The sequence below is a fragment of the Drosophila navojoa genome, chromosome 4 (assembly GCF_054131105.1).
Source record: "Drosophila navojoa isolate 15081-1374.11 chromosome 4, UAZ_NAV_1.0, whole genome shotgun sequence".
NCBI classification, from domain to species: domain Eukaryota; kingdom Metazoa; phylum Arthropoda; class Insecta; order Diptera; family Drosophilidae; genus Drosophila; species Drosophila navojoa.
The window spans coordinates 25,040,604-25,055,001 of record NC_142892.1 but is presented as its reverse complement, the minus strand read 5'-3'; the positions used below and the strand labels follow the sequence as shown (position 1 = coordinate 25,055,001).

General features: G+C 42.7%; 3 protein-coding genes and 1 long non-coding RNA gene across 7 annotated transcripts in view; 2 read left to right on the top strand and 2 right to left on the bottom strand.

Annotated features, from left to right (window-relative positions):
• The window catches only part of LOC149091547 (uncharacterized), an 83,070-nt gene extending 70,531 nt beyond the window's left edge, over positions 1-12,539 (top strand). Inside the window, exon 2 of the long non-coding RNA XR_016196876.1 lies at positions 12,442-12,539. This is a non-coding gene — a long non-coding RNA (uncharacterized LOC149091547). The remainder of the gene's footprint in view (positions 1-12,441) is intronic.
• On the bottom strand, positions 33-8,285 carry Cep135 (Centrosomal protein 135kDa). 2 transcript variants are annotated; one of them, XM_018100250.3, is made up of 12 exons: positions 7,852-8,285; positions 7,662-7,788; positions 7,462-7,608; positions 5,999-7,400; positions 5,726-5,936; positions 5,553-5,668; positions 1,410-1,535; positions 1,093-1,246; positions 894-1,018; positions 585-831; positions 310-495; positions 33-238 (listed from the first exon to the last, which is right to left on the bottom strand). In XM_018100250.3, exons 1-12 carry the CDS (start codon positions 8,017-8,019, stop codon positions 77-79), a joined length of 3,171 nt encoding a protein of 1,056 aa, XP_017955739.1. In that variant the 5' UTR covers positions 8,020-8,285; the 3' UTR covers positions 33-76. The 2 variants fall into 2 exon arrangements, with proteins under 2 accessions (XP_017955739.1, XP_017955741.1); XM_018100252.3 differs by having other exon boundaries at positions 894-1,000; positions 7,852-8,283.
• Positions 2,143-7,551, top strand: LOC108650925 (uncharacterized). 3 transcript variants are annotated; one of them, XM_089258897.1, is made up of 4 exons: positions 2,143-2,461; positions 3,567-3,997; positions 4,051-4,388; positions 4,450-7,551. In XM_089258897.1, exons 2-4 carry the CDS (start codon positions 3,576-3,578, stop codon positions 5,223-5,225), a joined length of 1,536 nt encoding a protein of 511 aa, XP_089115023.1. In that variant the 5' UTR covers positions 2,143-2,461; positions 3,567-3,575; the 3' UTR covers positions 5,226-7,551. The 3 variants fall into 3 exon arrangements, with proteins under 3 accessions (XP_089115023.1, XP_017955754.3, XP_017955753.3); XM_018100265.3 differs by lacking the exon at positions 2,143-2,461 and having other exon boundaries at positions 3,202-3,997; positions 4,450-5,116; positions 5,323-7,551; XM_018100264.3 differs by lacking the exon at positions 2,143-2,461 and having other exon boundaries at positions 3,202-3,997.
• On the bottom strand, positions 8,600-11,141 carry LOC108650923 (uncharacterized). Its single transcript, XM_018100261.3, has 6 exons — positions 10,471-11,141; positions 10,223-10,377; positions 9,610-10,162; positions 9,280-9,553; positions 9,116-9,222; positions 8,600-8,956 (listed from the first exon to the last, which is right to left on the bottom strand). Exons 1-6 carry the CDS (start codon positions 10,826-10,828, stop codon positions 8,661-8,663), a joined length of 1,743 nt encoding a protein of 580 aa, XP_017955750.1. The 5' UTR covers positions 10,829-11,141; the 3' UTR covers positions 8,600-8,660.
• Positions 12,540-14,398: the final 1,859 nt, after the last annotated feature.

Genomic DNA, 14,398 nt, shown 5'->3' with positions numbered 1-14,398 from the left:
TTGTAAATTCATTAATGACACACTGAAACGTAAAAAATTTGTCAACTACAAAGATGAAATAATAACCAATACAATTTTACATCGGTTCTTCTTGAACCCTGGGGGTGATTTCCCTTGTGCGCGCCTGACAGAAGCGATCCTCAGTCAAATTCTTGCGTAATTCCCGAACCTGCTGCTCGTACTCATTAGCAAGCCGTTCCTGTTTGTGACAACGATCCCGCTCTTCTTGAAGCTCTGTCTGTTTTCAATGAGTCAAACAAAATGCTTACTAAAAATGTAATTAGGCTTTTCGATTAAGTATATAAATACCAGTGTCTTTGCATGTAACTGCCGCAGTCGCTCCATCTCGCAGTTCGTGGTTACCTCTGCCTCATCTTGGCGCTGCCGCTCGCCGCGGATGCGATCCAACAGTTGCTCTCTAGTCTCAGTGTTTATATGATTTAATTCAGACTTTTGCTGTAATTCGGCACGCAGTTTTTCGCACTCTTTATCCAGCTGTAATTAGAGTTTTGTTAGTTTTACTAAATTACTAAATAAATATGAAAATTATAATTGTAGCCAACCTCCAACACACATCAGCTTACCTTATTGCGAATTTCATTTAATTCGTTGAGCTCGGCATTTAACTTCTCTTTTTCTATATCCAGTTTATCACATAGCTCCTTTCGCACCTCCAGTTCTATTTTCTGCTCTCGCGCGTTGCTCTCTAAGCACCGTATTCGAGTACGAGCGGCAGTTAGTTGCATCTCCAGCTCATCAATTGTGCACTGTCGGCAATGCAGCTGCTCCTTGAGTGAATGTACTTCAAACTCCAGTTCGCAGATTTGCCGCCTTTCCACATAGGATTTGAGTTTAGTAAATCTAATGAACCTTCATATTTATCAGCTACTCACTTGAATTCATTCGCCTCAACCTCCAGGCTGTGATTGTTGCCCTCCAAGAGAACTTGGTCCTGTGTCAAGTTGTGATAGCAGTCTAGCAATTCCTCGCGCTCCTTTTCCTTTAAGATAAAGTGTACCTAGCACGTTAACACGAAGTTCAATTCACGTTCTACCTTACGAACTAATTAAACCATATTGTCGAGCAATATACCTTTTCCAGAAGCAAATCTTCGGCTCTTTTCACCTCCTGGACATATTTAGATAGCTTCTGTTTCATATTAGCCACCTGCTGCTCCGACTCACTGAGCTTATTTTGCAGCGTCCTCGTTTCTGCCAGGGCATTACTCAATTTGTCCGTGAGGCGTCTGCTGAGTCACAAACAAATCACATTTAGTACAATGAAAACAGTCACAAAAAACTAGCTAATTGTCGGACCCAATACAAGTTTAGCAAAGTTTGGTTGGCGGACCAGTAAGACTAATGTCTTATGAAGCAGAGCATTGGCCAATATTATTTATTTATACGCACCCGTTTTCCGCAATCGCTTCGTCGCGACTGACTTTTAGTGCCGCAATCTGCTGCCGCAGTGTTTTGCTTTCCGCCGACGTCTCATTCAACTCCGAGTCACGTTGTCGTGTTCTTGCGGTCAGATTGCTGTAATCAGATTTCAATTCGAGTGTTGGCTTTAGAGAGCCGCTGGCTCTTAGATACTTTTTGTGTGTGTTCGGGAAAAATTAGCTTACATCAGCTCTAGAAACAAACAGACGTTGCGTTGGCGGCCAATTGAGGTGTCGCTACCGTCACAGGGTCGAACCGGAATACCTCAGCAAAGAGCCGACTTATGCACAGACGTAGGTTAACCCACCTCCGATTAGCTTATGTTATGTGCTCACTCTTTGCTATCCATTGAAAGAGCGGACCACGTATTTAGAAGCTACGCACGTCCGCACATATCCGCAATTCGAATTCAAACTCAAGAACAACGCGCGACCCTGCAAGCCGGTTTGCTTCTGACCAGCCCCAACCCCAGCCCCAGCCAAAGCCAGAGACACACCTGACGACCATCGATGCCAATCAGCATTGCCTGGCAGAAGTCATTTGCATTTGACGAACTAAGCATAAGACTGAACTCCCACGACGGCGAACATATGAAGGATTGAAAACCATCTTACAAATCTTGTTTGCCTAAGAGAAGAAGCGTAGATTTGTATGTCCAATTCTGTTAAGTGCAGAGCGAGTACCAAGAGCAAAGCGGCGCAAAGAGAGCGTTATAGTAAGAGAGCAACGCATAGTATGTTTACCTGTCGCAGACTTAGCGCTGGCCGCATCGAAGCGGCGCTCAGACGTCTGTTACCTGCGCAGGCGAATGGTCGCGTCGCGTTAAGTGTCGGGTCGGGTTTTACGTTGCGCGCCGATCTGCTACATGTGTGAATTGACATTGGGTTTCGAATCAAAATCGGAGTCAAATCGAAAATCGCCACTGCAGCTTGTGTCAGAGCGGGATCTCGCGGGATTCGAGTGCTTGGGGCGGATATATATCATATATATATATCATATCAAACACAAATCCGAGACCCAAGGTGAGCATACGTGTTAGGAAGTCTATGCTGAAAATTAGCAAGAATTGTTTACGAGCTTCAAACAAGACACACACACACACATGCAAAAGATCTTGACTCTACATACATACAAATCTAAGTATAATTGATGTTCAGGCTGAAATTGCCATTGTTCAGTGTTCAGTGTTCAGCCTCGGTGTTCTTGTTGACCAAATAAAAGAGAATACACTGATTTGCGGCATTAGGAAACCTGTTGCTGTTAGCTGTTACGACAGAAACCCAACACAACTCAAAGCAGCGCAAGCTGTGGTTAGCCTAATGCATTATTTATAGCTCAGGCTGCAGCTGTTGTGTGTTGGCTGATGTCGGTTGTCTGTTGGTTGTTGCCTGTTCGCGTTTGATGTGTTGTTTGTTGCTTATTCGCGGCAGAGCCCAGCCCCGGGGCAAGCAGCCGTTGGAAAAAATTAGGGAATTAGTGCAAAGTATTGCCCGTTTTCCCAGCGCCGCTTGACTGGCTGCTTCTGCCACTTGTTTCGTCACAAACCACATGCAGGTTTTCAAAGCACGACGATTATGTAAATGCGGCTTCGCTTTTAGGCACTCGTTGGCCAACAGAATTTTTCTGCCGACTGACCAGAGCAACAAGGGCTGGGAAAGGGGAAATGGAAGAAAGAAGTCAAGATAAATGAGTATTTAGGTCATGGTTAACAGCGCACGACCACATACTGGTTTTGCTTTATTTTTGCTTAATTTTTTTTTAGTTTGTTATTTTTGTAAGCCGCGGAATCAACAATATTGCTACACAACACATCGGCCTGCGAGTTGGCTAATTTAATTTGGACCTGCTAAAAGCTCATATCCAAACAAATGTTTTGCCTTTTATATTTGGGAGGGCCGCGTCTCAGTGCTTCAAGCATTCTGCCCCTGCCCGTGCCTCCTGCGAAGCGCAGTAAAAAGCATTTAATTAATGGCTTTAGGCCATTCACCAACTCACACAATAGAAAACTTATCAATCATGCGGTTTAATGAGCGATCAAAGCCGCTTTGAATAGGCTCTAGCCAAAGCATTGAGAGTAAAAGTGACATAGGCAAATTGAATCCAGTTCATCATTATTGACAATTACAGCCGCATACGATGCGAATGAAGCGCCGGAAGCTGTTGGTCTACTGGGCAGCCCTGCAGGCAAGCAGCAGCATATTCACCTATTTGCTGCTTCTCCTGACACAACACCAAGCACTGGGCGGCATTGTGCCCCCGCCCTGGAGTGACCCGGCAAAGAATCCATGCGCTAGCATGGCCGGCGGCTGGCAGCTTCTCTACTGGACGCCGCTAAAGAAATGCTTTAAGATCTTCACGCTTGGCTATCCTTGTCCGGACACTATGGAGCTCAGTCCGACGGCAACAAGCGCTAAGAGGAAAAATGTTCCCGCGGCCGAGTGTCGCTGCCCACCGGGCACGGCGCTAAGTGCGCTCACCGATGCTTGCCACAAACTCTATGAACGCGGACCCTGTCCGCACGGCGAGTACTTCCAACCTGTTCCAGAACAAGCGAAGAGGTAAGCCATTTGATTCCGACTTGATCGCTCCTCCATACATTATGCTGTTTCAGAGCTGGCAATCGCTGGGGCAGCTGTAAGCGCCCACTTCATTGCGAGGATGGGATGCTGTTCTGGCCAAAAGACGGCAAATGTTACCCTAAATACTCGAAGGGTCCGTGCACTCGGGGAAAGCTGCTGGCACGCAACGATGACGGCTTGGCCGAGTGCCGCTGTGAACAGCGAGGGGAGCTGCAACCATACTATTATGCGTTAGAGGAATCCTGCTACGAACACTACACTATAGGACCCTGCTCAACGCCCGGTCACCTATTCCTGCCTGGCGGCCGCTGTGACTGCCAGCGACATCTGCCCCACTATCACGCGCCACATCAGATGTGCTTCGAGCTTGGTAGGGCTTCGACACAAAATAAGTTCAAAATGCTATAAATTCATGTCGACATTTATTCTAGACACTCCAGGTCCTTGTCCTCCTGGCCATGTCTTCCGCATACCCGATGATATTGAGACAAGTCAAGGGCCGAACTCGCAGGTCGTACCCCATGCCGAGTGCATGTGCAAGGATGGATATGTGCCATGGACCGACGGCCTGTGCTATCGCCTATACACACGCGGACCTTGTGAGGCCAACGAGTTTCTGGTTAATCAAACCTCGTGTGTACGCAATTTCTGCGGCAAAAATAGGCTCTACTTCCCTGCGGAAGACTCATGCTATAGGATCGGTTCTCAGGGACCGTGCTCTCTGCACCAAGTGGTAGTCTTTGATTTTACGGCAAGGCCATCTATAGATGGAATCTCTTACAACGGCATTTGCGGTTGTGCGGGCGTCATTACAAACTTCGACCAGCAGTGTTCAACCAGCAGTGATCAGGAGAAGAGCTTTTGCGAGGCGACGCCCGGAATGGTTGAAATAGGTGGCCAGTGCCACAAGCTTTACACGCGAGGACCTTGCGGCGCCGGCCAATGGCTGGAGCCGCTGAAAACACAAACAACCAATGGCACTGCGCTCTTTGGCTATGCCAGCAGAGCCAAGTGTGTGTGCCGACCAGGCTATACGCCGACCGAGAGAGATCACGGCGGAACGCACAGCTGCAGTGCACCCAGCGTAAGCCTAGCGAGGTATTTAACCATCGAGCGTCGAAACTCGAATTTCCTCACTGAATCACCCACTTCAAACCCCAGCGCCAGAAATCCCTTAACCTATCCTCTGCCTATGGGTTTGCGTTAATTTCCTGTTGTTTGTCTTTAATTATCTGTTTTACTGGACGACCTACGGTACTGTTTCACAATAGATCTCTCGATTTAATCGTTTCATTTCCTTTTAGGTGGTTCTTAGATATATTTGGCTAACGTTCGCGGACAGAGTTTGACTTTAAAAGGCGCCAGGGTGGGAGATTGTGCCATGAATGTATTACCCCAACTGTATAAGTGTTTAAGTGAACTATAGATATGTATATGAATAAATGAATAAATATTATAAGTAAATCCACGTATGGCACGGAAATCGACTATGACCGATTTCATTGCTTAAATTAATGTGTCTTTGATTACATACTTAACTTTAGACTCCAGTTCTCTAACCGTTTGCTCCAGTGCGTTTCGTTTATCCTTACAATCTTTGAGCTCGACCTCTAATTTGAAGAGCTTCTCAGTTTTATTATCCAATTGGTTCTATGAATAGATGATGCATTAAATTAAGAAAAACTGAATATACACAATCCACATTACCACTAGTGAATCCTTCTCATGTTCAAGGGTAATATAAGTCTGACGTAATGAGGCCATCTCGGTACGCAATTGATTCGCCTCATTGCGATTCGATTCGCGACTAGAATCCAATGTGCTGACACGCACATCTGCCTTGTGCACTTGGCGCTCTGCTAGCATAAGCTTACTTCGATATTCGGCTATAATGCGTTCATTTTGTTCGTTTATCAAACTATTAAAGATACAACAATTGAAACTTCATAGAGATTAATTCAATACAATCATAGCATTTACGTTATTTGCCCGTTCTCCCTTCTCAAATTCTCTGTATCGGTCTGCAGCTCCGATAACCGCTTTTTCAGCTCAGCTACGTCTTCTTTCAAGAGAGCATTTTGTGTTTCAGTGGGAATGCGGGCCGAGTTTACCTCGCGATACTCTCGCTCTAGTTGGCGTATGCGATTCTGCAAGTCCTCATTACGAACGCGCAGCGTCTGCAATTCCTCAGCGTGAAGTTGCACGCTGCTCAACTGTTTCTCCCGCAGCGTGTCTCGCTCGCAACGCATACGCTCGAGCTCAACACGCGCACAATCGCGCTCGCGCTCAACCCGAGCAATCGCAGCCTGAACGCAGTCACTGCGATTACTAGGGCTATATGTGCTGCTAACCGTGGGTGGCGATATGTTTTCACTTTTTCGAGGTGATAGCTGCAGCTTTGCCGTTGACAGCATGCAAAGCTCAGAGCGCAAGACATGTAGCTCCTCGTCCTTTGATTTGATTTGAGCGTGTAAAAATGCAATCTCGGAGTCCGAGCCAGATTTGCCCATGAGCCGTAGATACTCTTTCTGGAAGAAGTCTCGCTCTGACTTAAGTCGAATTTTCTCCTCGTCCAGTGTCACACTGTTTTGTTGTACCTGTTCTTGCAGCTCTTTTTGCGTAGCTGACATTTTGCTCTCCACTTTGTGTAGCTTCTTTTTAAGCTTTTCAATAACTATTTGTAGCTCTTCCTCACGGCGCGTCAACACATTAATCTTCTCATTGAGCATATGTTTGTCATCATGGAGTGTTGATTTATCGTATCCGGCAGCTTGTCGTCCTTTGGATCTTTTATCGTTACGCTTCTGCAGTTTCTCTAGCTCAATTTGAAGCTGCCTTAGCTCCGCTTCTTTCGCATCAATTTCAGAATTGGCTTGGTCCTCTACTTGCAAGGCAGCTTCCTTTAACTCGCACAGATTCGTTTGCAGTCTTTGTTTTTCCTCCTCCAGACGCAACGCACGCTGCATAGCATCGTGCATCTTATCTTGATACTCGCTAACCTGCGTCATCAGCTCCGTCTTTTCGCGCTGTAGGAGGTCAATGTCTTCTGAGAGTGCGCCGACTTCCTTGTAGCAGCATTCCTTTGCTAGCACTGCGGGCGGACGGCCGCCTGAGAGCAAACCATTCAATCGTCGAATCTCCCGGTTCCGCGACTCCACTTTCCGTTTAAAAAACTCTAGTTGCTCCCCGGCACTCGCTAGCTCGTTTTCGAGTCTGGTCACCTCTTCTGACGGGGCGGTAACGCCTTCCTTAGAGCTAACTGCACACCTTTGAATCACTCCGGCATTACACTTTGTACATTTTAATGAAGGAATCGTTGCTGTAGCATTCGAAGGAGGCAGCACTTCTCCTGAGCGTACGGTTGTAATAAATGGCTTTCTTTCTTTAATGGAATAAACTTATATTCAGTAACATACTCTTTATATATTTTTACATATACATACTCTTCACTTCAGTTGGCGTTCGTTTACCAGATGATGCATTGATTATTTGCTTTGACAGGAACGTATCCAGTTGAGCTTGGAGTTGGGCATTATGGCTCTGCAAATGATCACTGTCAGTCTGCAGATTGCGTATTCGCCTCTCAGCCTCTGCGGGAATTTTTTTTATATGTACGCAAAGTAACGCTACTTCAATTACATACCACAAAGCCGAAGTTCGTAGCCTTCTCGCTCCTCAAGAATCTTCAAGTGCAACTCATTGCACTCGGCCAGTAAACGCGTATTGTCACATTTATAGGGCTCAACTCCCAATTCCCAGCATGCTTTTTCCTATAAAGAAAAAAAAGCTAAATTTTTCAAGAATGCACATATTAGAACGTTGCAATTAGCTACCTCTAATAGCTCAACAACTTGTTTTTTTGTATCACGGAGGCATTCCGTGGTTTTTACTAGATCGCCAAAAATGGCTCCAACCAGCGGAATTGCTAGTACTGGTAATGTTTGGGTGAAGCCCATAACGTCCAGCTTAGCACGTAGCTCCTTAAAATCCCACTCAGTCATATTTGGGTTTAAAATTCTACTTTTCTTTTCTATATTTGCGCGTTATCTTCCTCTTATAATTTTCAATCATCCGATACGTTTTCGATAAGTTTTCGTGATCAGACGATGAAGTGTGGTGGTAAGCCGATTCAGAGTATTGCCAAAGCCAATTTATAAATTTACGTATGATGTGGTGAGTTTGATAAAACGGTTAAATTTTAAAAACAACACAATTGCCTAACTTACAAATAATTAAACATGAATTCCTCGATTATTCATATGCAGCATAAGTTACAGATATGAAATAATTCATGAGCCTTTGCTCTGCAGAGTTAGGCAAAAAGATGATTTTAGATACAATTTTAAACAGAAGTATCAAAGTTTACCAATAATATTTTACGGCACAAAAATTCGCAATTTTTTTAACAATCGTAAATAGTGAGTGAAAACATACCTTTTTTTTTAATTTTTTACTTTTAACTGGCTTGACACATAAAACAAAAATTTGAAACAGTATCTCGCACTTGCTGTCGATGTATGTACGTACAGAAAGTTAACTCAAATCAAACAGAAATCCATCACAATGTACAGAGCTAGTTACTTTAAAATCGATAAAGAGTACTTTTATTCAGATAGATAAACAACAAGAGTAACGTACGAACCTACTCAACAACGAAACACTGATAGTTTTTGAACATAAAAGGCGAATCATCGTCCGATATAAAATTCCGTTCCGGCTTCTCCGAACAAAAGGGATTTGTAGTAGGCGGAAGTACCACTGTTAAGTGGCGATTAGATTGATTTAGAAACTGACTCAAATCTAGTGGCGCTTCGTACTTAGTATATGATGTGACGACAATAGGGCATTTTATATTCAACGTCGCCCGAATAGTTTCAGGCCAGGTGTCTTCCAAGGCGTAGCCTGTAGCCCGATATAGGCCCGGATTGAAGAAACAGACTGTAAATTAACAAAGCTCAGAATTATAAATATCTCATATGCATAAATACTTATTACTTTAGTTCTAAATAACCTCAACCTTACGTAAAACACTAAAATACTAACTACAAATACATAAAGTATAAGCAATCAAGATAACTGTAGTCTTCCACTGATTACCTAAGTCCGGCTTTAAAAAATCAGGCTCCGAGTAATAGTCATGATAAAGACGATTTTCAAAATGGTATTGTATGGTGCGTTCTGATTTTCGACATAAACGACAGCATCTGAAATCAAAAAAGAGGATGAACATTTCGTTTGCATTGAAGTCAAATGCACTCAACCTAATCGTAGATAATTGATCGAATGATATATTATTAGGATTAAGTTCTGGTCCAATGAATACGATATGCAAGGTTTTAAGTGCTGGTAAAGTGTGCAGCAGGAAAATCTCCCATTTCTGAAATACGTCCACTTCGAACTCCATTTCAGCTCCGATGAGATGTATTGTAAGCTGCTTGGCTCCCAGAAGTCCGCAAATCTTAAGAGCAAAAAATGCTGTCAGCGGTCCAGTGGATACTTGTGTCAACGCCGCAAATTCGCACCCGTCAACCACATCTAGAGAATGAAGCATTGAATTTCTAGGATTTCAAAAAGTACGTTCATTCACTTACTGCAATTTAGCTTTTTTAGTATTTGCCTGGTGTCTGAGCAGAAGCTAGGCGCCTCCCGCAGCACCTTGTCGGGCAAAGGAGGCTCCACGCGTCCAAACTTTGCCTGAAACATCACAAATGCTTTAAACAGCTTGTAGGCGCTGCACCACTCGGCATGGCCGACGCTCAGATGATCCTGCTTGTCCTTGCAAAAGGCAACCTCGCCGCACTGCGCGCATGCGGCTAGCCTTTTAAATTTGTGCTCCCGGCACTTTGCATGGCCACAGATGAACGGAAAGAGCAATACTTCCTGTTCCGTGGGGGTTAATGATCGGTTGATCGCCTGCTCCACTTGACGTATGCACACGATGCGGTACGATCGGAACTGCTCGGCACTGAAGTCTCCACACTTGTAGAAAATGTCATGGCCCTGTCGCTCTACTACTTGGCGCAGGCCGCAGCATAGCTGGCGGTGCTCCTGATCGTCCCGCATGTGCAGGACGGTGCAGTAATAAACCATTGCACAGTCTTTGCATGGAATCGCCTGGCGCCCGCACAGATCCAATTTGCAATGCTGTGAAGGTCGATGATTTTATTTCAGTCGGCCGAGCTGCTGGGGAATGGATGCACTTACGTTGCACAATGATGTCATAAAATATTGGCGTGGCCTGTATATGTACTCCACGTATTCGGCCTCCTCATCGGATGATTCGGCATCGGTCATGGGCGCCGTGCTAAACATTTCGGCCAGTTGGCTAAGAAGGGCTCCGGTGGCCGCCTCGGTGGAACCTAGAAGAAATTATATAATATATTATTCCCTACATGCACTACTGTACACTATATATCCACTTAGTATGGATGCAATGCTGGTTGAATTTGAACCTTTTTGCAAGTTGCTTCCAATACACTTCAGAAGATCATTTACATCATCGCTTTTACTGCCCATTGCGCTAGGTTTCCGCAGTGGGGAAGAAGTCTTTGCCTGCACAATGGATGGATTTGACGGCTCCGAGTTGTCCGCCTTGGCCAGCAGTTTCTTGCGAAGAAGCTTTTGTATTAGGGCTATGGCTCTGGTATCAGGCTCTGCTCTGGCAGGCTCCGACTGGAACTGCTCTAAGACGTTATTGGCACCAGCACCTACACAGATCTCTCCTCCATCGGGCTCCGAGTTGAGCTCATTTGTTTGATTGCATTTGTTTCTGGGTCGATTACGTGCTCGCGTTTTCTTCTTGGCATGCATGGCAAGTCGAATATCTGCACTGAATTCTCGTTGATTAACTCGCGTCTTCTCGCAGAGAATGCACACAACGTACTCATCGAAATGAACAATGAACTACATGAACGGCCAAGTAGAATGCCCAAGATAATTAGCTAGTCCGCTTATGCACGGGCACAGCCAAAAAGACATATAACCAAACGCCACAGGCATACGCTCGTCTATTTGCGGACCTGGCTGGTTCAGGCGGCGGCAGTCGTCATGGCTTCGTTGAGCATTATCATGAGCGTTTGATAAATTTCTGCGACGGGCCAGAACGAGAGCAGCATTTATTCAGTGTCTTTTTTGCTGAGTACACAGTATGGACCACAATATGTACGATTCGCCGATTATACATAAGTCTATATGGCTATATATACTAACTTGACGCGCTGTATATAAGCCTCTACCCTACACTATTCAAAGTGATATCCCAAAATAAACTATCTCTGGTTAGAGCATACTGGATGTCAACGTATTGTTTCAAATGATGTAAGCCGTGCACCTGTTTGACAGCCACCTGTTTGACGCTTTATAAGATATTATACTTCTTCTTATTATGTTATGTTTTTTATAAAACGTAAGCGTGTAAGAGTACTTAAAATCTGTCCATTTGGACAATGATTAAATTTGGTGACAAGTTAATATACTTACGTGGCGTTAAAAAAGCCAAAGTGAAAATCTGCTGGAGGGTTTAGTGGGTGGAGATCAATCCAAACTTTCCAGTTGGAATCAGGCTTGAAGGGCAAATCCAGAAGGTGTAGTCTTTTTAGCCTGCGACGACAGTATTCATTTGTTAGGTCAGTCGCCAGCCGGTTGAGGTGGCTGCAGAGTCTGTCGAATTGACCGGCTCCGAAACTAAGAACCTTCTTGTGGACTGAAGGGGACTTTAGGTCCCCACCAATCACAGGATTCCGGACATAGGATGAGGCACCCACCAATTCACGTAGCAACTTGTTTTGAAATCTGTGCAGAGTTTTTACGTAGGAGTGACACGCGCAGCGTGTCACTTGAATGCCATATGTCCATACGGGCTTTAGTATAAGCTTGTATAGCAGTATCATGTTCGATGTGCTGAGTTGCGATTTGCAACCAATGAGCCAATGAGCCAATGCATCGTCCCCGTTTTAAGCTTTAGCTGAATCGTCTTAGCCTCGATGTGAGCCTTCCAATTAAGTCCAATTTTCAACGTTCGTCAATACTTCTTTTATACCTTGAGCCCATTGAAAATGGGAAATCAGGGTATAATGGTTTTGTTAAAATTATGTATGTAAACAACGCTGAATGTCTATCTCTTTTGCTAACATTATTCTCATGTTAGGTTCTGTTAATTATAACGGACATTTCTTCGGTTATGCTTTAAGTCCATATTCGGCTACCTGCGCTGCAGCGTATATGCTTATGTTATTTTTAGTCTCTAATAAACCTCTGAATCGAATAGGTTTTGTTGAAATGCATGTAACAGGCAGAAGGAGGCGTGGCAGACCCCACAAAGTATATATATTCTTGATCAGGGCGACAAGCTGAGTCGATTTGTCTGTCCGTCCGTCTGTCCGTATGTATAAACGCGTCGATCTCAGGAGATATAAGAGCTAGAGACTTGAAATTTTTTTCCTAGGTCCGTGTATATCACGCGCATATCAAGTTTATCACTAAAAATCGATAACTACTCCCGATATTCTATTTTCGATAAAAACCTTATCGAAAGCTAGTTATTTAATTATATCTACTACACCTTTAGAGCCAGAGCTTCCAAATTTTATATGTAGATTCATGTGTATTTTATATAATTTCGGCTTATGATAAAATCTTAAATCCACCCCCTCACCCTCGTGTTTCTAAAAGGCGTATTTCAAGTACTAGAGACTTGTGCTTTGGAATGTACATACACTTGAACATTATGATTCAGTTCTGAAAGCTTCATTAAGATCGTACATCTAGAAATTAAATTATTCAACAATTAAATTCTCATAATATTGTTCACACTGCAGCGCAGCCCAAGCGCAGTCGCTGTTTACTGCGCAGTTAGCAGAGCGTGTTCTAATACGTGCGTGTGTATGTACATACATACATATGTGTGCCTAAAAGAAGTGTAGAGTGAGCAGAATATTAGATTGGAGGGTTCATGGTATCTCCTAGTCGAGTAGTCTCGACTAGAGTGTTCTTACTTGTGTTTTCTTAGTATTACATTCTTGTCAAAATACTTATTCCGCTGCAAAAACCGTTGGCTTCTGGCATTTGTTATCAGCAGAAAGAACTGACAAAACATAATAGACAAAATATTTTGCAAATTTACAATTATTAGTGTGCACTTTACTTTGGCATTCATTTTCGCTTCGTTAAATGCAACGGTACTTAGAAAAATAGACTAATAGTGAAATGTAAATGATGTCAGAATATATATATCGACCAGGTAGGTTTAATAAATTTCAGATATTTCCTTGCTTTAAAATTCTTTATCAATATTTTTGCAAATACACAAATATTAAAGTCTTAATATAAGAAACGTCCTGAACAGAGCATTCTAACATTTTTTATTTATCCTAACTAGAAAATGTTTCATAATATAGAATTTTTAAGTACATTTCTAATATTAAGACTTCAGCTTCAAGCTATTATGAGCAAACTTATACGCTTATAGCGTCTTGCGGGTATAACGATGGTACAATTTCTATATCTTTTGTATTAGTCTGTTGAAAATCAACAACTTTGGTTAGGATGGACTATACAGTGATAAAACGTGGGGTGAAGAATCATATCATAATATAATTATTTTCTAATTTTATTTATTTTAGTTTATTTTTTCCGAAACCAACCAAACAGAACAATAATTCAATCAAAAAAGCAAGTCAAAATGTTGCAGTCGGGCGTTACCAACTGCAGAATACTCATACACATCTCATTGATATAGAATAGAAAATACAATTTTCCCGATTTGCCACATCCTTACCGGGCACTTTTGACCATTTCTTAGAACAAACTGAAGGTAACGTGACTGCAAACTTGGATTTTTACTCTCCAAATATGTGAAAATTACAAATGTTTTTGGATATGCCATGCTCTTGAAGAGGCATAACAATTAATTTTGGACCTTCGACAGAGGGTACTAAAAACTCAACTATTCAAATTTGAAGTATATAGCTCTTAAACTTTTGGAGATATAAAACTTTGCCACACCCCTTACTGGCGGAGATATATCCGCCATAGCTTTTTGTATTGTGTTATATCATATTTTAGGTCACTAGTTTTAATACCGCTCAAAAGATATTAGAATTTTATTAATTACTTTACTCACCTTAAAAGAAAAGGTTAGCACCATTTCTGAGTTCCTTTCTTTATCAAAGGCGTTATCCAAAATATAGTAATTTAGAAGTATGTATATCACTGTATTAATATACCAATCTATATATTAATATATGTATGAATATGTAAATGAATATTGTATCAATATATAAATATAAGAATGCATTATTGTATCAATGCATTATGTAAAAAAAATCAATTTATAAATAGAGCAACAAATAAATATATTAATGTATCATTATATTATTTTAT